We start from the raw sequence: 22,843 nt of genomic DNA on the forward strand, positions 1-22,843 counted from the left end.
TAAATCATAATAATGATTTTCACATATGGAGATTGTCTGAAGGACTCTGCAGACCATACAGGTACTGAACCTTTAAGAGGACAAAGTTAATTGCAGGTTCACAGGTCTGGCAAGTGAGACAGAAAACTCTGACTGTGAATATTAATCATTTATTTACAAGCAGTAAAGATTCGACCAAACTTTCATGTTACTCAAGTTACAGACACTATAGGAGATGAATAGTCAACAAACATACTTAACTAAAAACTCACACAGAATGTATCTTCCCAATGGTTATATGCACCGTTTGCCTTAAACAAAAGACAAGAGAGCAAGCCCCTTCTCTGTTCTATTTTATATCTGGGATATTTGAAACTGGACACCAGGTGGCTAACCAATGGGAAAAGCAGCTGCAGTTTCTAAACTAACCAATCACAACAAAGTGACTTTCAACAAGCGGAATAAGCCAGACCCTTCACAGACAATCACAGTGGCTGGAGGTGAAGCAGGAGGGTGGGGACCACAAGTCATGGTGAAATGCAGAAAGATGAGGCCTTCTCTGACTAGCATCTTGTTGACAAATGTGCAGTTGCTAGAGAACAAAATTGAGGACCTGAGAGCAATATTACTGTATAGGAGAGAATTGAGAGCCTGCCCTGTTCTATGCTGGCTTTCGCCCAGCACACCAGACAGAGTGACCAGAGCCAAAGACTTCTTAATTTATAGAACTGCTGATACAGAGAATGCACAAGGAGAAAGTGTGTGTTTCATGATAACTCTTGGTGGTGCTCTGATGTGCAAGTTCTGTCAACTCATGTGCCCTCGTGTTGTCAAATGCTGTGTATTCAATTTACCCAGGGAATTCTCATCCGTGATCCTGACTGCAGTTTACATAGCACCAGCAGCCAACTATAATTAAGCGTATGGTTGTGATGGACTTTATTAGAACAGCTGTAAATGACAAAACATTCAAAGTCTTCTCCAATCAGAAGCCCTGGATGAACCATGAGATTTGCAATCTGCTGATGGCCAGATCAGGGACATTCAAGTCTGACAAATGAGAAAGTTTCAAGGGGTCTCTTGAAAACAATCCCACAGGTGAAGTGACAATACTTGACTAAACTTAAATCAGTGAAGGGTGTTCAGCAGTTAGAGCAGGGATTGAAATCTATCAGCTTTTATAAAGTTAAATCAAGTGAGAGTTGAGAGCAGATATTCACTGACAGATGAACTCAATACCTTCTGTGCTCACTTTGACCATCAAAGCATGGAGTCTAATGCATCACAAACTCCCACTTCCCGCAGTGACCCTTTGACTTCAGTCTGTGAAGTTGATATGCAGACAGCCTTCAAGAGGGTGAACCCACAAAAAATATATACCCTAGATGCGTACCTGGACAAGTATTAAGGCATGTTCTGATCCACTAGCTGGTGTGTTCGCTGACCTCCTTAACCTCCCACTTTAGCAAAGTGTGATCATCATCAATGATATCCAGGTTCCTCTTAAATCCTCAGTCTTGGGAGATCTGGTCAGCAAAGATGCCTACATCAGTGTTTTCTTTTTAGACCACAGTTCAGCCTTCAATACGGTCATCCCCTCAAAACTAAGTGACAAGCTCCAAGACCTTGGCCCCTATGCTTTTTCTGCACATGGTTTCAGGATTTCCTCACTCACAGACTCCAATTCATTTTGGATTGGCAACATCTCCTCTACAATCTCCATCAGCACAGATGCACCACAGGAGTGCTTAGCCCCTGCTCTTCTCACTTTACACCTATGACTGTGTAGCTAAGCACAGCTCCAACACCATATTCAAGTTTGTTGATGTAATCACTGTTGTAGGCCAAATCAAAGGTGGTGATGAATCAGAGTATAGGAGGGAGATTGAATAGGAGTATAGGAGTGGCACTATAACTTATTCAATGTCAGCACGACCAAGGAGGATCTGAGGTGATGAACTTTAAATATTTAGGTGTTATTATTTCAGAGGCTCTATCCTGGCCCAGCACATAAGTGTAATTACGAAGAAAGCATGGCAGCAGCTCTACTTCCTTAAGAGTTGCAAAGATTTGGCATGACTTCTAAAATTTTCACGAACTTCTTTTGATGTGTAGTGGAGAGTATATTATCTAGCTGCATCAGTGTATAATATGGAAACACCAATCCTTTAGATGGAAAATCCTACAGGGAGTAGTGGATACTGTGCATTTCAACACGGGTAAAGTTCTCCCAACCATTGACCACATCTACACGAAACCCTGTCACAGGAAAGCAACATCCTTCGTCAGGGACCCCCACCACCGCGTGCTTTATTCTCATTGCTAGCTTCAAGAAGATACAAGAGCCTCAGGACTCACACCACCAGATTGAGGAACAATCATTACCCCTCAATCAGCAGGCTTTTGAAACAAAGGGAATAACTTCACTCAAATTCACTTATCCCATCATTACTACTAAAACTCTCATGCTCTGTTTTTTGATATCCGATTAGTGCAGACGGTGAATTACAGCGGCACTTTTTTGGCTAAGTCAAATTAAAATGCGCTAACTTAAAGAATGCAGGCAAAGTTCAGGGTTACATATTCGTATAAAATTGTTCATTCGCCAAAAATCAACAGGCTACCTTTCACCTGAGACCCGATCAGCCATCATGGAAATCGCAATGCCACAGCCTGACGCATGGGTACGGCCAGCCTCAGCAGCGTCTCACGATGCGCACAGAGCCGCTTCCAGCTTCCATGGAGACCGCGGCGCCACAGCCCAACGCATGTGCACATAGCTTGGAGGCTTTAGTGTTAAGTGCTTCCTATCTTCTATCAAGCATTAGGGTAAAAATATATGGTTAGCCTAATTATGCCACCTGGAAAGAGAAGCGGGACATTATGGTCAAGAGATGATGCCAAACGTCGTCGGGAAGCGGCAAGGAAAGCGAGAGAACAACAATCGGGTGAGGCTAGGGCCGCACGACTCCAGAATCAATGAGTCAGGACAAAAAAGATGAGAGAAGACGAGACAGAGGAGGACAGGCATGCACATCTCCAAAATGACCACAGTAGTCACAGACAGAGGAGAGAACACGAGTCTAATCAGACCAGGGCTGCTCAACTCCAGGATCAGAGAGAAAGAACAAATGGTAGAAGAGATGAAGAGACGAAGGATGAAAGTGCTGCGCATCTCCAGAATGACAAAAACAGGCAGAGATGGAGGAGAGAGGAAGAGACAGAGGTGAAGAGGAAAGGTCAACTCGAGAATATGCGGCACCGAGTAATTATTGCAAGAGTTGCTGAAGACGACAATGGCCGCTTTCGACGACAATACGTCGACAGAGAGAGAGCAAGGCAAAATGCACAACTTGGATGCCGTCACATTTCTGCTGATCTTGGTTTGATGACCAGAGTATGCCCTCACTGTTGTGCCTTCCTATTCACTGGAGAAAACGCACATTTCTGCTGTATGAAGCGAAAGGTCAGGATAGGCAATTTGCAGTCTCTATCTAATGAACTCCTCAATGTGTACAGCAGTGATGAACCTATTGCAAATGAGTTCAGGAAGAACATCAGACAATACAGTTGCCTCTTACAAATGACATCCTTTGGTGCCAAAGAAATCATTCCAATTAAGAATCGATGGGATAATTCTGTGATTATTCAAGGCCAAATCCATCATTACATCAGATATTTAATTCTAGACCCGACCCAGCAAGCCCGATTCCTTCAAATTTACTTCATGGATATTTAATGTTCATTCTGGTCACATATTTGTTTTTCTATGCATCTTTCTTCTTTAATAAGCTGAGTTTTTCTTCTTTAATTTCCAAATCAAAGAGATAGCAATAGCAGTCAGGAAAATTTAATGTTCATTCTGGTCACACCTGACTGCACTACACTTCTCTCAAAGGGTGCCCCAACAGGTCACCCCGTTGTCTAGTTGATCATTATAAATTGTCCTGTGTTTAGCCTTCCGTAAGATAAGTGGGTTGCTGGGTGGTGTGGCTATACTTTCCTCCAATCAGTTTTAAATTATGCTCTGGCAAAAAGTCTCCTGACTGTATACTCTGTATATACTTCTTATCATTTTGTGCACATCTATCAAGTTGCCTATCTTCACTCCATTGAGGAAAGCCCTATCACACTCAACCTGCCTTCATAAGAAATGTCTTTTCGTCCTGGTAAATATGGTCTGCTCTCTCTTTAAAACTTCTACATCCTTCCCATAATGAGGTGACTAGAACTGAACTCAATATTCCAAGTGTAGTCTAATCAGGATTTCAAATGGTTCAAACATTACCTCAACTAGTAAAGGCTGATTTACCATTCCCCTTCTTAACAACCCTGTTACAGCTGTGGCCAATTACAATCAAGCACTCATGATACTGCATGGTGCCATCTCCAAACAAGAAATAGTTTATCATGACACGTTTCAAATCATAATCAGATAATTCAGCCACACTTCTTTAAAGTAAACCTTGCACAATTATCATCAGCATATAACCTGTAGCACGAGAAGTCCAAACAAACTAGGCCATTTTTATACGAAGATATAGAATATCTCCCATTCCATGCCCAGATCACATTTCAGTAAATCAGATTACTTGACTGTCCTCTTACCTGCATGCAAGGAAAGGCTAAATAGCAAAATTCCAGAGATTGGGACAACAAAGAGGTGGTTTCAGGAAGCAGAAGAACAGCTATAGAATTGCTTTGACTCAGTGGACTGGGCAGTGTTCAAGAACTCATCTGTGGATCTGAATAAATACACTATGATTGTAATGAATTTATTAGACAAGTATGTCTCCACAAAATCATCAAGAGTCTTCATCAATCAGAAGCGCTGGATGAACCATGACATTCAGAATCAGCTAAGAGGCAGATGAGGCATTCATGTCCGGTGACTAAGACAGAAGAGGTCCAGGTACAATCTCCAGAAAGCTATCTCACAGACGAAGTGGCAATTTCGAATCAAATTGAATCAAAGGAGGATGCTCAATAGTTAGTGGCAGGGCGTGGATAGTATCACCTCTTGTTGCGTTAAATCAAGAGACATAGACAGCAGGGCTTCAGTTTAGATTAGCTCAATGCCTTCTGTGCTTGTTTTGACCATTAAAACATAGAGGAACCATCACGAACTCCTACTGTGGTCTCTGAAGCTGACATTCAAAGAGCTTTCAGGAGGGTGAATCCATAAAAACATTGGCCCTGATGGGGTACCTGGTCAAATACTAAAGAACTGTGCTGATCAACTGGCTGCTGTGTTTACTGAGATCTTTAATCTACCACCTGCTTATTTGAGCTACCACCTGTGTCAAACAAGCTTTAATTATACTGGTGCCCAAGAAGAGCACGGTGACCTGCCTCAATGATTATTGCCTGGTAGCACTTACATCCATAGTGAAGAAGTGTTTTGAGAGGTTGGTGATATAGCATATCAACTCCTGCCTGTGAAACCACTTAAATCAACTGCAATTTTTCTACTGGAGCGGTAGGTCCATAACAGACACCACCTCATTGGCTCTTTACTCAACTCTGGAAAATTTGCGCAGCAAAGATACCCTTTATCAACTACAACTCTGTACTCAATAAGCTCCAAGACCTTGGCCTTAATACCTCCTTGTAGTCTTTGATTCCGAATTTCCTCCATGTAGGCTTCAGTCAATTCAAATTAACAACAACATCTCCTTCACAACCTCTAGCAGTATGGGTTCACTGTAAGACCGTGCGCTTAGTCCCCTGCTCTACTCACTTTATGCTAATCACTGTGGAGAACGCAGCTCCAGTGCCATATTTAAATTTGCTGTTGTTGGCCGAATCAAAGGTGTGATGAATCAGCATATAGGAGGGAGACTGAAAATCTGGCTAAGTGGTTTCATAACATCAAACTCTTACTCAATGTCTGCAAGACTTCAGGACAAGAAAACCAGAGGTTCATGAGCCAGTCCTCATCAAAAGATCACATGTAGAATGGGTTATCAACCTTAAATTCCTAGGTGTTATTATTTCAGAGAGTTTATACTGGGACCAGCACATAAGCGCAGTTTGAGGTGACTTGGAATGTCAGCTAAAACTTTGACAAACTTCTATAGATGTGTAGTGGAGAGTCTGGCTGCAGAATAGCCTAATATGAAAACATTCCCTTGAATGGAACTATTCTACAAAATGTAGTGGATTCATCACGGATAAAGCCCTCCCAACCATTGATCATATCTACACGAAACCCTGAATCTCAAAGTTGTAATCAGTGAAGTATATGTACTTTCTTAATAAAATTGACTTTGAAGCTTCGAACTTGCACGACAATTTTGAGGGATCTATGGATGTAGACTCCTAAGATCACTCTGTTATTCCACAAGTGCCAAGAATCATGCAAGAACCCTGTATTCTCCATTGAATTCAACCTTACAAAATGAATCAATTCTCACTTTTCCAGATTGAACTCCATCTGCCACTTCTCAGCCCAACTCTACATCCTGTCAATGTCCTGTGGCAACCTGTAACAAGTCTCCACAATATCCACAACTTGATCAACGTAAATGACATGTCAAACTTAATAGCTCACCCTTTCACTTTCTCATTGAAGACATTTATAAAAATTACAAAGAGCAGAGGTCCCAGAGCAAATCCCTGCGGAGCTCAACTGGTCACTGACCTTTAGGCAAAATACTCTTCACCCAATACCACCCCTCTGCCTTCAGCAGGCAAGCAAATTCTGTATCTATACAGCCAGGTTTCCCTGGATCCCCTGCTTTGTGACTTTCTGATTGTGCTTACCATTGGGAATCTTACCTAACACCTTAGTAAAATCTATATGCACTACATCCAATGCTGTGACTTAATGTGTTTTCTCATACTCTCAAAGAATTCAATTTAATTTCATGATTTACAAATTTTGACTTCTGAAGCATTGAGAACCTAAGTTAAGTTTGTAAAGTTTTTGCTAAATTAAAAAATAAATTTGTCAGAAGGGCAGTATTATGATAATTGTGGGGGATTTTAACATGCAAGTGGATGAGAAAAATCAGGTCGGCACTGGATCTCAAGAGACAGAACTTGTAGAATGTCTGCGAGATGGCTTTTTAGAACAGCTTGTTGTTGAGCCCACTAGGGGATCAGCTGTACTGGATTGGGTATTGTGTAATGAACCGGAGGTGATTAGAGAGATTGAGGTGAAGGAACCCTTAGGAGGCAGAGATCATAGCATGATTGAGTTCACTGTGAAATTTGAAAAAGAGAAGCCGAAATCTGATGTGTCGGTATTTCAGTGGAGTAAAGGAAATTACAGTGGCATGAGAGAGGAACTGGCCAAAGTTGACTGGAAAGGGACACTGGCAGGAAAGACGGCAGAGCAGCAGTGGCTGGAGTTTATGCGAGAAGTGAAGAAGGTGCAAGACAGGTATATTCCAAAAAAGAAGAAATTTTCCAATGGAAAAAGGATGCAACTGTGATTGACAAGAGAGGTCAAAGCCAAAGTTAAAGCAAAGGAGAGGGCATACCAGGAAGGAAAATTAGTGGGAAGACAGAGGATTGGGAAGTTTTTAAAACCTTACAAAAGGAAACCAAGAAGATCATTAAGAGGGAAAAAATTAACAGTGAAAGGAAGCTAGCAAATAATATCAAAGAGGATACAAAAAGCTTTTTCAAGTATATAAACAGTAAAAGATAGGTGAGAGTAGATATAGGACCGATAGAAAATGATGCTGGAGAAATTATAATGGGAGATAAGGAGATGGCAGAGGAACTAAATGAGTATTTTGCATCAGTCTTCACTGAGGAAGACATTAGCAGTATATCGGACACTCAAGGGTGGCAGGGAAGAGAAGTGTGCGCAGTCACAATTACGACAGAGAAAGTACTCAGGAAGCTGAATAGTCTAGAGGTAAATAAATCTCCTGGACCAGATGGAATGCACCCGCGTGTTCTGAAGGAAGTAGCTGTGGAGATTGCGGAGGCATTAGCGATGATTTTTCAAATGTCAATAGATTCTGGCATGGTTCCGAAGGACTGGAAGATTGCAAATGTCACTCCGCTATTTAAGAAGGGGGCAAGGAAGCAAAAAGGAAATTATAGACCTGTTAGCTTGACATGGGTGGTTGGGAAGTTGTTAGAGTCGATTGTCAAGGATGAGGTTACGGAGTACCTGGAGACATATGACAAGATAGGCAGAACTCAGCATGGAATCCTTAAAGGAAAATCCCGCCTGACAAACCTATTACAATTTTTTGAGGAAATTACCAGTAGGCTAAACAAGGGAGATGTAGTGGATGTTGTATATTTGGATTTTCAGAAGGCCTTTGACAAGGTGCCACACATGAGGCTACTTAACAAGATAAGAGCCCATGGAATTACAGGAAAGTTACATATGTGGATACAGCGTTGGCTGATTAGCAGGAAACAGAGAGTGGGAATGAAGGGATCCTATTCTGGTTGGCTGCCGGTTACCGGTGGTGTTCCACAGGGGTCCGTGTTGGGGCTGCTTCTTTTTACATTGTACATCAATGATTTGGATTATGGAATAGATGGCTTTGTGGCTAAGTTTGCTGATGATACGGAGGTAGGTGGAGGAGCCGGTAGTGCTGAGGAAACAGAGAGTCTGCAGAGAGACTTGGATAGATTGGAAGAATGGGCAAAGAAGTGACAAGTGAAATACAATGTTGGAAAGTGTATGGTTATGCACTTTGGCAGAAGAAATAAACAGGTAAGACTATTATTTAAATGGGGAGAGAATTCAAAGTTCGGCGATGCAACGGGACTTGGGAGTCCTCATGCAGGATACCCTTAAGGTTAACCTCCAAGTTGAGTCGGTGGTGAAGAAGGCGAATGCAATGTTGGCATTCATTTCTAGAGGAATAGAGTATAGGAGCAGGGATGTGATGTTGAGTCTCTATAAGGCACTGGTGAGACCTCACTTGGAGTATTGTGGGCAGTTTTGGTCTCCTTATTTAAGAAAGGATGTGCTGACGTTGGAGAGGGCTTAGAGAAGATTCACTAGAATGATTCCAGAAATGAGAGGGTTAATATATGAGGAGTGTTTGTCTGCTCTTGGACTGTATTCCTTGGAGTTTAGAAGAATGAGGGGGGACCTCATAGAAACATTTTGTATGTTGAAAGGCATGGACAGAGTGGATGTGGCAATGTTGTTTCCCATGATGGGGGAGTCTAGTACGAGAGGGCATGCCTTAAGGATTGAAGGGCGCCCATTCAGAACAAAGATGCGAGAAAGTTTTTTAGCCAGAGGGTGGTGAATCTATGGAACTTGTTGCCACGGGCGGCACTGGAGGCCAAGTCATTGGGTGTATTTAAGGCAGTGATTGATAGGTCTCTGTGTAGCCAGGGCATCAAAGGTTATGGTGAGAAGGCGGGGGAGTGGGACTAAATGGGAGAATGGATCAGCTCATGAAAAAATGGCAGAGCAGACTCGATGGGCCGAATGGCCGACTTCTGCTCCTTTGTCTTATGATCTTATGGTTTTATACCATCTATTGTTTTTATTATTATCCATGTACTAAGATACAGTGAAAAGATTTGGTTTGCATGTAATCCAGATTATGCAATACATATTTACATCAATATAGTTTTTAAAAATAAAATGCTAAAGAGAGAGGTGTAATTCAGATAAACAAAATGAAAAATCCACAAGAGGACAAATTGCAAGATCATAATTTCATCTTTTTCACAATGAGCGGTCCATTCAGTAATGTGGTAAGTTGTTTTGAGAACATGAGCCCAAACTGGTAATAATCCTGTAAAAAATTCTCTCATGTCTTGCTGTTTCGAGCAGAGATTGTATGGGATTTTGTGTCTTTGCATTTGTTTCTAACATCCTGAACAAGAAAAAATGTAAACAATTTAGAGATAGCTCATTGTAAAAGTTAAATATTATAAATATAATGGAGGTGCTAAACTATGTTCAACATTTACTATTATTATTATTACTGAATGTCTAGTGTTCACTCAAAATTGATAGAACATCAACTGGCGCAGTGATGAACTATCCAAAGACTGATGGTATATTGCTACATTCCGAAAACACGAACTCTGCAAGGATTCCAAAACGTATCATTCATTCTCATTCTCATAACCATCCAATTAGCACCAAGTCAATGTGAAACATTTCCCATGAAAAGATCTTACTGCTGTCAGGGAGAATTTATTTAGGGAGAATTTAAAGATTTCAGGAACAGACTGTGCCAATACAATTTTCATGCAAGCCATCAAACTGTAGGTTCACCACCTCACATTAGAAGTTCTCTTCTAGTCTGTAGGTTTATGGTCCCAAACCTTGGCATCTTTTGCCTAACAGGAGAGGGGAGAAGAGAAAATGACCAGGGTTGGAGGAGATTCTGATTCTGATTCTACTTCATTATGTTGACAGCAGAAATTTGCGGAGTCAATGGAGGGCAGCTAGTTTGTTTGATTGACTGAGCTGTTTTAGCTTGAGGAGCTAGAACGCTGGTAAATAATTGATTTCTCCTGATCTTGTTCAGTGCAGCACAGGTGCTATTTCCAACAAGCACAGACCCTACCAGTAATGCATCACCCCAGCAAAGTTCTAGACCACTTACAAGTGTCAGTTCAACTACAAAGGTAAGAAACTCCACTAGGTATTAATTTCCAAGCAATATCAGCTCAGCTCGTTTATTATATCTCATTCATATTGCTAAATACTTGAATGATTTCTTCCTAACAAATGGAAGAAACATTTGCAATATATACTTAACATCTGATGTGAAAGCATATTAGAAACACGCAGCAGTATAGCATCAGCAGGGTACTACAAAAGCAAATGTTTCAAACTTTTTGTCTGCCTTGTCTCCATATATTATGTTCTCCAGTGACCCCACATTTACCTTGGATATATTTTTCACAAATCAAGATGGCACTGATGATCACTGAAAGCTACCTTTCTCCTCTCCCCTCAACCTTCTAACTCTGACTCCTCATCGTTTTTCTTCATTCCTGATGAAGGGTCTTGGCCCAAAAAGTCAACTGTACTCTTTCCCATAGATGCTGGCTTGGCCTGTTGTGTTTGCCTGAATTTTGTATGTATTGCTTGCATTTTCAGCATCTGCAGATTTTCTCTAGTTGTGATTGGCACTGGAGACCTTTTGTGGGCAAGTGACAAAACTTACAAATGCACCGCTTTTGTGCTACTATCGCTGCAATCTGAGGTCTGTAATTTCCCTTTAAGAAAGAAACTTTTGAACCATCTAAATGAACAAGCATTTTACAGTCTCCTGAAGGACTCAGTGAACTTGACTCTTGACAATGCAGGTAACAGTGAGGTGCATGAAGGTCAGACAACGCTGGAAGAGAGGATACCAGGGCAGACTTAAACCAGATTAAAGCATTGGAGTATAAAACCACCTCTCCCAGCATTTTGTTAGGCAGTGTACGGAAGAATAAGGTAGAGGACGTAAGGGCAAGATTTCTGTATCAGAGAGACATGAGGAATTGTTGCATTCTGTGTTTCATTGAGAAATTCAAAGATGACTAAAATTAAGGGACTAGGTTTCATAATAAACTCTTCATAGTGCTTGCACATAGTGGACTTGTTACACTCTTGTTCTCCAACTGGGACATCTAATACTCAAGTGCCAAACATGTATTTACCGAGAGAGTTCTCCTTTGTGATCTTGACTGCAGTTTACGTATCACTAAATTCAGTTGTAAAGCAAGCTCTCTTTGTATTGAGCACTGTGATTAGTAAACAAGAAACAGTGTACCCTAACACTCACAACACGCTGGAGGAACTCAGCAGGTCGGGCAGCATCCGTGGAAACGATCAGTCAACGTTTCGGGCCGGAACCCTTCGCCAGGACTGGAGAGGGAAGGGGCAGAGGCCCTATAAAGAAGCTGGGGGGAAAATGGGAAGTGAGAAGGCCGGTAGGTTCCAGGTGAAAAACCAGTAAGGGGAAAGATAAAGGGGTCGGGGAGGGGAAGCAGGGAGGGGATAGGCAGGAAAGGTGAAGAAGGAATAGGGGTAAACACAATGGGTAGTTGAAGGGGGCAGAACCATGAGGGAGGTGATAGGCAGCTGGGGGAGGGGGCAGAGTGAAATAGGGATATGGGAAGGGAGGGGGAGGGAATTACTGGAAGTTGGAGAATTCTGTGTTCATACCAAGGGTCTGGAGACTACCTAGACAGTGTATGAGGTATTGCTCTTCCAACCTGAGTTTAGCCTCATCATGGCAGTGGAGGAGGCCATATATGGACATATCTGAATGGGAATGGGAACCAGAGTTGAAGTGGGTGGCTACTGGGAGATCCTGTCTGTTGTGGCAGATGGAGCGGAGGTGCTCGACGAAGCGGTCCCCCAATCTGCGTCGGGTTTCACCAATGTAGAGGAGGCCGCACCGGGAGCCCCGGATGCAATAGATGACCCCAACAGACTCACAAGTGAAGCGTTGTCTCACCTGGAAGGACTTTGGGGCCCTGAATGGTGGCAAGAGAGGAGGTGTAGGGACAGGTGTAGCACTTACACTTACAGGGATAAGTGCCAGGTCGGAGATCCATGGGGAGGTACGTGTGGATAAGGGTGTCGCGGAGGGACCGATCTCTGCAGAAAGCGGAGAGGGGTGGAGAGGTAAAGATGTGCTTAGTGGTAGGGTCCTGTTGAAGGTGGCGGAAGTTGCAGAGGATAATGTGCTGGATCCAGAGGCTGGTGGGGTGGTAGGTAAGGACAAGGGGAACTCTGTCCCTGTTGTAGTGGATGGGAGGATGGGGTGAGGGCCGAAGTGCGGGAAATGGAGGAGATGCGGATGAGGGCATCATTGTTGATGGCAGAAGGGAAACCACGATCCATAAAGAAAGAGGACATTTGAGATGTCCTGGAACAGAAAGCCTCATCCTGGGAGCAGATGCAGCGGAGACAGAGGAACTGGGAATAGGGAATGGCATTTTTGCATGTGGAAGGGTGGGAAGAGGTATAGTCGAGGTAGTTATGAGAGTCAGTGGGCTTGTAGAAGATGTCAGTGGACAGTCTGTCTCCAGAGATGGAGACCGAGAGATCGAGAAAAGGGAGAGGTGTCCGAGATAGACCAAGTGAATTTGAGGGCTGGCTGGAAGTTTGAAGTAAAGTCGATGAAATTGACGAGCTCAGCATGGGTGCAGGAAGCAGCACCAATGTAGTCATTGGTGTACCGAAGGAAAAGTTGGGGAGCAGTATATAGTAGGTTCGGAGCACAGACTGTTCACATAACCAACGAAGCAGCAGGCATAGCTGAGGCCCATGCAAGCGCCCATAGCTGCACCCTTGGTCTGAAGAAAGTGGGAAGAGCCAAAAGAGAAGTTATTGGGTGTGAGAACCAGTTCCGCCAACCGGAGGAGGGTAGTGGTGCTGGGGAACTGATGATGTCTATTGTCCAGAATGTAGCGGAGGGCTTTGAGGCCTTCTTGATGGGGAATGGAGGTGTATAGGGATTGGACAGCTATAGTGAAAATGAAGCGATCAGGACCGGGGAACTGAAAGTTATTGAAGAGGTGGAGGGCATGGGATGTAGGTGGGGAGGGACTGAATTATGGAACCAGTCTACCCCAGTATTTTTCACATTCTCAATAAGAAATTCTACTAGGCTAGCATGGAGAAAACTTCAGTCCATTTATCATCATCATATCAACTGCAGTACCAGGGGTCCCACTCAACCATTGCTACAGGACCATCTGGAGTACCTACCATTCCATCCCTAGACCGCAGTTTGGGAAATTTGACCATCTGGCTGTCCTTATCGTACCTGCATGTATAAACAATCCTGAGATTAATTTTTTGCAGGCATTTTCAATAAATTCATGAACCATTATAGAATCATAAATAACTGCACCCAGAGAAAAAATTGTGCATACAAAAGAATTAATTAATTAATCCATATTTTCAATCTTGATTGATTGACTGATTAATTAATTAATTAATCAGTCAAGATTGAAAATAAGGAATGACTTCTTGAAAGTAGTCAGTGGGTTATGGGAACAGTTTAGTGATGGGGCAAGTGAAGTTGAGTGATGTTACCCCCTCTGCTTCAAGAACCCAATAGTAGAAGGATAGTAACTGTTCCTGAACCTGATGGTGGCGAGACCTGAGACTCCTGTCCCTCCTTCCTGATGGCAACAGCGAGAAGAGCGCATAACCTGGGTGGTGGGGGTCCCTCAGGATGGATGCAGCTTTCCTGTGACAGCACTTCATGTAGTTGTACTCAGTAGTAGGGAAGGCTTTACCCATTGATGAACTGGACTGTAGTTATTACTTTTGTAGCATTTTTTTGTTCAGGGCCATAGGTTATTCCATACTACCATGTATAGAAATGTCAAAGTATTAGATGTCAATGTTGAAAATTTGCAACTCCGAGGGAAGCAGAGGTACTGCCCTGCTTACCTCATAATTCTTCATATGTGCTAGGCCCAGGACAGGTTCTCTGAGATGATAACAATGAGGAATTTGAATTTGATGACAATAATACTTCATTACTGATGATGTAAGTACAATGGGGCAATAGTCCTGGAGGCCTGTTGCAGTATTCTTAGACACCAGTACAATTGAAGCCTGCTTGAAATAGGTGAGTACCTTGGACTGCTGAAGCAAAATGTTAAATATATCAGTGAATACTCCAGCCATTTGAACATCATGGTTCTTTAATACGTGATCAGATATCCAGTCTGGGCTGGATGCATTTTGTGGCTTCACCCTCCTGAAGGACACTCACTTGTAGACCTCAGAGACTGAAATCACTGTTAATCAGGGGCTGTGGGAGTTCATGATGATTCTTCCATGTTTTGACAGTCTAAGCAAGCATACGAGGTATTGAGTTCATCTGTAAGCAAATCCCTGTTATCACCTATGTGACTTGATTTTCCTTCAGATTAATTTTTAGATTAATAACATTCAACCCCTGCCACAGCTGTCAAGCATCCTTCATCAATTCAAGTTTGTCTGGAATTGCCAATTTGTCCATGAGTTGACTTTCTGGATATCATACCTGCATCTTTTGTAACTTTCTTATTTTAGACCATAAGATTTAGGAGCAGAAGTAGGCCATTTGGCCCATCGAGCCTTCTCCATCATTCAATCTTGGGCTGATCCACTTCATCCGGTCATCCTCACTCCCCTGCTTTCTCCCCATACCCTTTGATGCCCTGGCTAATCAAGAACCTACCTATCTCTGCATTAAATACACCCAACACACACAAAAAATGCTGGTGAACCCAAATGGCCTCTTCAGCTGCTCATAGGAACAAATTCCACAGATTTACCACCCTCTGACTGAAGTAATTTCTCTGCATCTCTGTTCTAAAAGGACGTCCTTCAATCCTGAAGTCGTGCTCTCTTGTCCTAGAATCCCCTACCATGGGAAGTAACTTGCTCATATCTAATCTATTCAGGCCTTTTAACATTTGGAATGTTTCCATGAGATCCCCCCTCATTCTCCTGAACTCCAGGGAATACAGCCCAAAACCTGCCAGACGTTCCTCATATGGTAACCCTTTCATTCCTGGAGTCATTCTCATGAATCTTTACTTGAACCATCTCCAATGTCAGTATATCCTTATCCTTTCTAAAAAATAAGGAGCACAAAACTGCACACAATACTTCAAGTATGGTCTCATGAGTACCTTATAGAACCTCTATATCACATCCCTGCTCTTATATTCTATAGAAATGAATGCTAACACTGCATTTGCCTTTTTTACAACTGACTTAACCTGGAGGTTAACCTTTAGGGTATCTTGCACAAGGACCCCCAAGTCCCTTTCCAATTCTGCATTTTGAATTCTCTCCCCATATAAATAATAGTCTGCCCATTTATTTCTTCCACCAAAGTGTATGACCATACTCTTTCCAACATTGTATATCATTTGCCACTTCTTTGCCCATTCCCCTAAACTATCTACATTTCTCTGTAGGCTGTCTGTTTCCTCAACACTACCCGCTCCTCCGTCTATCTTTGTATCATCAGCAAATTTAGTCCCAAATCCCTTAATACCGTGGACGAAATCATTGATATACTTCGTAAAAAGTAACGATTCCAACACCGACCCCTGTGGAACTAGACTGGTAACCAGCAGCCAGCCAGAATAGGATCTCTTTATCCCCACTCTCTGTTTTCTGCCGATCAGCCATTGCTCCACCCATGCTAGTAACTTCCGTGTCATTCCATGGGGTCTTATCTTGCTAAGCAGCCTCATGTGCGGCACCTTGTCAAAGGCCTTCTGAAAATCCAAGTACACCACATTTACTGCATCTCCTTTGTCTACCCTGTTTGTAACTTCCTCAAAGAATTGCAGTAGGTTTCTCAGGCAGGATCTTCCTTTCAGGAAACCATGCTGGCTTTGGCCTATCTTGTCATGTGCCTCCAGGTACTCCATAATCTCATACCTGACAATTGATTCCAACAACTTCCCAACCACTGATGTCAGGCTAACAGGTCTATAGTTTCCTTTCTGCTGCCTCCCACCCTTCTTAAATAGCGGAGTAACATTTGCAATTTTCCAGTCATCCGGTACAATGACAGAATCTGTCGATTCTTGAAAGGTCAAAGTTAACGCCTTGGCAATCTCTCCAGCTACTTCCTTCAGAACCCAAAGATACATTCTGTCAAGTCCAGGAGATTTATGCACCCTCAGACTACTAAGCTTCCTGAGCACCTTCTCAGTCATAATTTTCACTGCACAACCCTCACTTACCTGACACTCTTGAATGTCCGGTATACTGCAGACATCTTCCACTGTGAAGACTGATGCAAAATACGCATTCAGTTCCTCTGCCAACTCTGCATCTTTCATTAGAATAACCCCAGCGTCATTTAGTATTGGTCCTATATCTACCCTCGACTGTCTTTTACCCTTTATTTACTTAAAAAAGCTTTTAGTCTCTTCTTTGATATTAGTAGCCAGCTTCCTCGCATAATTCATCTTTTCCTTCTGAATGACCTTCTTAGTTTCCTTCTGCAAGTTTTTGAAAGCTCCCCAATCTTCTATCTTCCCACTGCCACTAGCTTCCCTGTATGCCCTCACTTTTGCTTTTACTTTGGCTATGACTTCACTTGTCAGCCACGGTAGTGTCCTTCTTCCCTTTGAAAATTTCTTCTTATTTGGGATATATCTGTCTTGCACTTTCCTCATTTTTCGCAGAAACTCCAGCCATTGATGTTCTGCTGTCCTTCCTGCAAATGTCCCTTTCCAGTCAACTTCAGCCAGTTGAATCTCATGCTATTGTAATTTCCTTTATTCCACTGAAATACCGACACATTTGATTTTATTTTTCCTCTCTCAAATTTCAATGTGAACTTGATCATATTGTGGTCACTGTTCCCTAAGGGTTTGTTAACCTTCAGCTCTCTTATCACCTCTGGATCATTGCATAACACCCAGTTCAGCACATCCGATCCCCTAGTGGGCTCAGCAGCAAGCTGTTCTAAACAGCCATGCTACAAATTCTTAGACATGCTACAAATTCTCTCTCTTCAGGTCCAGTACTGGCCTGGTTTTCCCAATCCACTTTCATATTAAAATCCCCAACAGTTATCATGACATTGCCTTTCTGATTATGCCTTTTCTCTCTCCAGCGGGAATTTATAATCCACATCCCAGCTGCTGTTTAGAGGCCTGTTTACAACTGCCATTAGGGTCCTTTTACTCTTGCCATTTCTTAACTCAACCCATAGAGACTCTACACCTTCCAATCCTAAATCATCTCTTTCCAATGATTTAGTATTATTTCTTATACACACAGCCACACCACCCCCTATGCCAACTAACCTATCTTCCCTATACACCGAATATACTTGGATGTTCAGCTCCCAATGGCAGCCAATGTTTAGCCAAGTTTCAGTGATAGCCACCACGTCATACTTGCCAATCTGTAGCTGAATTTCAAGATCATCCATTTTATTTCTTATGCTGTGTGCATTCAAATTCAACACTCTCAGTACAGTATTTATTACTTTCTGTTTTAACTGCAGCACGTCTCTATTGCCCTTTAACTCATGCTACTGGATTTGATTAAACCTCACCTCCTGCCTGTTGTTTCTGTAATCTCTGTTGCATGCTTTCTTTGATTTCTTTCTGTTTTTCCCATTCTCAGCCCTATCACTCCAGTACCCATCCCCCTGCCAAATCATTTTAAACCCTCCCTAACAGCTCTATTTAATGTGCCCCGTAGGATATTGGACCCCTTTGTGTTCAGGCGTAACCCGTCCTTTTAGTACAGGTTGTATCTTCCCCAGAAGAGGCCCCAGTGATCCAGGAATCTGAAGCCCTGCCCCCTACACCAGTCTCTCAGCCACGCATTAACACACCTGATCATGCTATTCTTGTACTCGCTAGCACAAGGCACAGGCAGCAATCCTGAGATTACTACCCTAGAGGTCCTGCCTTTCAGCTCCCTGCCTCACTCACTGAAGTCTCTCTTCAGGACCTCCTCCCTTTTTCTACCTATGTCATTGGTACCAATGTGTACCAAGACTTCTAGCTGGTCACCCTCTCCCTTCAGAATACTCTGTTCTGAATCTGAGACATCCCGTATCCTGGCACCTGGGAGGCAACACACCATGTGAAGATCTATTGAAGATGAATAAACGATTATCTAAACTGTGGGAAACAAACTATGTATAGTTTTTCATTTTCAGAGGGAGGGAGAGCAGTCAGATGTCTTGGTACATATTGATACCAATGACATAGGAAGAAAAAGAGGTTCTGAAAAGAGAGTTTACAGAACTAGAAGAAAGCTGAGAAGCAGGACCTCCTGGGAGGTAATTTCTGGATTGTTGCCTGTGCCATGCGCTAGTAAGGGTAGAAACAGGATATTTGGCAGATAAATCTGTGGCTGAGAAGCTGGTGCAGGGGGCAGGGCTTCAGGTTCTTGGATCATTGGGATCTCTTCTGGGGAAGGTATGACATGTACAAAAGCGATGGGTTGCACCTGAACATGAGGGGGACCAATATTCTTGCAGACAGGTTTGGGAAGGGTTTAAACTAATTTGGCCGGGAGTAGAGAACTGGAATGAAGAGACTCAGGATAGGATGTATGATTAAAAAAAGCAAGGTTAGCTTGCAGTCAGATTGTCAGGAAGGGGAGGACAATGATAAGACATAATTGTAGCCTGTGGGGTGACTGGCAGTGCATTAGGGATGCAGAATCAAAAAGGGTAGCAAATACAGTTCTCAAAGTGTTATATCTCAGTGCACAGAGGATAAGAAATAAGGTGGATGATATTGTTGCACTTTTACTGATTGTTGGGTATGATGTCGTGGCCAACACTGAATCATAGCTGAAGTATGGTTGTGGTTGGGAGCTGAATGTCCAAGGTTATATAAGTTGTAATGGAGGGATAGGAAGGTAGGCAGAGGTGTGGCGTGGCTCTGCTGGTAAAGTATGACAAAAAATTAGTACTAAAATGTGACAAAGGATCAGAAGATGTTGAATCCTTTCAGACTGAGTTAAGAAACTGCAAGGGTAAAGGGACCCTGATGGCAGTTATATACAGACATCCCAACAGCAGCTGGCTTTTGGAATACAGATTACAATGAGAAACAGAAAAGATGTATCAATAGGGCAATGTTATGATAGATGGGTGATTTAAACATGCGGGTCTATTAGGAAAATCAGGTTGGTAATGGATCTCAAGAGAGTGAGTTTGTTGAATGCCTATGAGATGGTTTTTAGAGTAGTTTGCCTTTGAGCTTACTGGGAGATCAGCTATACTGGATTGGGTGTTATATAATGAACTGAAGGTGATCAGGGAGCATAGGGTAAAGGAACCCTTAGAATCACAATAGATTGGATTCAACTTGCCACTTAACAGGGAAAAAATAAAGTCTGACGTAGCAGCATTTCAGTGGAGTAAAGAAAATTAACTACTATGAGAGAGGAGTTGACCAAAGTATACTGGAAGGAGATGCTGGCAGCAGAGGCGGCCTTAGCTGTGTTTCACCCGTTTCAACTGAAATGGGCCCCACCCTCCCAGGGGCCCCCAGCTGACATGCAAAAATTTAATGCACAGCTCCCAGACACCACAATATTCTCCTGCTATTGCCAGCCAAACCACCAGTGGGCGCTCGCTGACTGACATCTGAGAAAATACATAAAAATATTTACTTCGCTTGTAAACATTGCTTCTAGCAAATAAGGCTACTTTTCACTGAGAGGAAAATGAAACACTCCTATTTTAGTGGTGCTGAAAAACAGAAAACATTAGACAACAAAACAAAACATTTAAATAGTCTCCCAAAAGTTACATTTTTCCTTAGTCCAGCATCTGTAAAAGGCCCACTGACTGCAGTTGCTGCTGCACCATCGTCACAGCATGGGGCTGCAGTGCCAAGTGACGGTGTAAGCGGTACAGGAGATGTTGATAATCAGAGCAATGAAAATGAAAGAGCAATTCTACTCAAACAGATGGTGATAATGATGACCAAACTTTGTTCGATGAGCAAGCACCACAGCATGATGACAGTCCTACAACTGAGACAGGTGAGGGAGATGCCTCCACCAGCACACCAGACAGAGAGAAAGCCCCAGTAACATTCACAGAGACCGATCCGGCACGTTGGCCAACGCATATTACCAGTGACCAACTGATTGACATTGTTAGGAGAGGTCCCATTCAGTTAGAAGACATTAACTTTCCACAGAGCCAATCTCGCTGTCGTTTTACCAAGGACAGATATCTTATGAAGATGAAAAATGAATAGGTCATGGTGAGTGTACTCAGAATCATCTGATTCAATCTTATGTTTCTGCTGTACCTATTTGGCAAGCGAAATCACAGTCTCACTTGCGGAGGTTTCAGAGTGTGGGAGCGACTCACTCTCACACTCCAGGATCATGAGAAGTCAAATGCCAACATGGATAGCTGGCGCGAGCTGGAAACGTGCTACAGAACGCACAGTGCCATTGACAGCACGTACCAAGAAATTCAGATCCTGGAAAAAAAACACTGGAATGATGTCATGAAGAGGTTCATTGCCATAGACTGTCACCTTGCAGAACGAAACCTTGCATTCCGTGGCCACAATTCCACCCTACATGAACCAAATAGTGGGAACTTTCTAGGTCTGGTGGAGCTGCTTGCCAAGTTCGACCCAGTGATGAGTGAACATGTCAGACGAGCAGAGAAAAAAGAGTTTGCTGACCACTACACAGGGAAAACCATACAAAATGAGTTAATCACACTTATTGGAGACAAGACACTGGAAGTGATAAGAGAGAGTAAAACAATCACGTTATTACTCAGTAATAATGGACTGCACTGCTGCAAATTGTCACATGCCAAGTAAATGTCGGAGCTACTGTTAGTGAGCATTTTGTCGGTTTCCTACCAGTGCTTGACACAACAGGTGCAGGCCTAACCGACGTTTTCTTAACGCATATGGAGAAGTTAGGATTACATATCTCAAAATGCAGGGGGCAGGCATATGATAACGGGAGCAATATGCGGGGGTAAAATAGCGGGGTGCAGAAGTGGGTGCTAGATATTAACAAAAAAGCACTGTTCATACCATGCGCCAGCCACAGCCTAAACCTAGTCATTGTCGATGCTACAAAATCAACAGTGGAGTCTCTTTGGGGTTCTGCAACATCTATACACACAATTCAGCTCATCGACACAGAGGTGGGAGCTTTTCAAGGAGAACATGCCACAGATGACCCTCAAGGCCATATCCAACACGCAATGGGAGTGCTGCGTGGAAGGTGCGCTACCAGCTTCCCGTTGTTGGCAATGCACTCCTGTCACTGACTGAACATGCCACACAGAAAGGTGACAGTGAAACCACATCTGCAGCCAGAGGCCTAGAACAGGAGATCATGTCATGGAAATTCCTGCTGACTGTTATCATCTGGTACAACGTTTTACATGAGGTGAATCGTGTCAGCAAGCTACTCCAGAGCCCGCATGTGGGAATCGATGTGCTACAGCGTGAGGTGGAATATGTTCTGAAATTTCTCAAGGAATACAGAGAGAATGGCCTTTCATCTGCCCAAACAGATGCCAGAGACATAGCTGAAGAGATAGGGATGCCAATGGTCTTTCCTGCTGCACGAATCAGAAAACCAAAACGCCAGTTCCAGTACGAGTCCCAAAGTGCAGATCCTTCCCTGACAGTGGCAGCCGAGGAATGGTACAAAGGAGAAGTTTTTCTTCCACTAGTGGACATTTATCAGCATTAAACTCCATCTGCCATCTTTCAGCCCATTCTTCTAACTGGCCTAAATCTCTCTGCAAGCTTTGAAAACCTGCTTCATTGTCCACAACGCCACCTATCTCAGTATCATCTGCATACTTACTAATCCAATTTACCACCCCATCATCAAGATCATTAATATATATGACAAACAACATTGGACCCTGTACAGATCCCTGAGTCACACCACTAGTCAATGGCCTCCAACCTGACAAACAGTTATCCACAGCTGCTCTCTGGCATCTCCCATCCAGCCACTGTTGAATTCATTTTACAACTTCTATATTAATACCTAACTATTGAACCTTCCTAACTAACCTTCCCTGTGGAACCTTGTCAAAGGCCTTACTGAAGTCCATATAGACAATATCCACTGCTTTAACCTTGTCAACTTTCCTAGTAACTCATCAAAAACTTCAATAAGATTTGTCAAACGACCTTCCACGCACAAATCCATGTTGACTGTTCCTAATCAGACCCTGTCTATCCAGATAATTATATATACCATCTCTAAGAAAACTTTCCATTAAGTTACCCACCACTGACGTCAAATTTACAGGCCAATAATTGCTAGGTTTACTCTTAGAACCCTTTTTAAACAATGGGACAACATGAGCAATACGCCAGTCCTCCAGCACCATCCCCGTTTCTAATGACATTTGAAATATTTCTGTCAAAGCCCTTGCTATTTCAACACTAA

The 22,843-nt window shown here is 42.9% G+C and overlaps 1 protein-coding gene across 1 annotated transcript in view; it reads left to right on the top strand.

Moving 5' to 3' along the window:
- LOC134341076 (cell division cycle protein 27 homolog) overlaps nt 1–22,843 on the top strand; it is a 272,971-nt gene that overhangs the window by 78,114 nt on the left and 172,014 nt on the right. The window contains exon 10 of the mRNA XM_063038824.1: nt 10,458–10,557. Coding sequence (XP_062894894.1) covers nt 10,458–10,557 — 100 coding nt within the window. The remainder of the gene's footprint in view (nt 1–10,457; nt 10,558–22,843) is intronic.

The sequence above is a fragment of the Mobula hypostoma genome, chromosome Y (genome assembly GCF_963921235.1).
Source record: "Mobula hypostoma chromosome Y, sMobHyp1.1, whole genome shotgun sequence".
Classification (NCBI taxonomy): Eukaryota; Metazoa; Chordata; class Chondrichthyes; order Myliobatiformes; family Myliobatidae; genus Mobula; species Mobula hypostoma.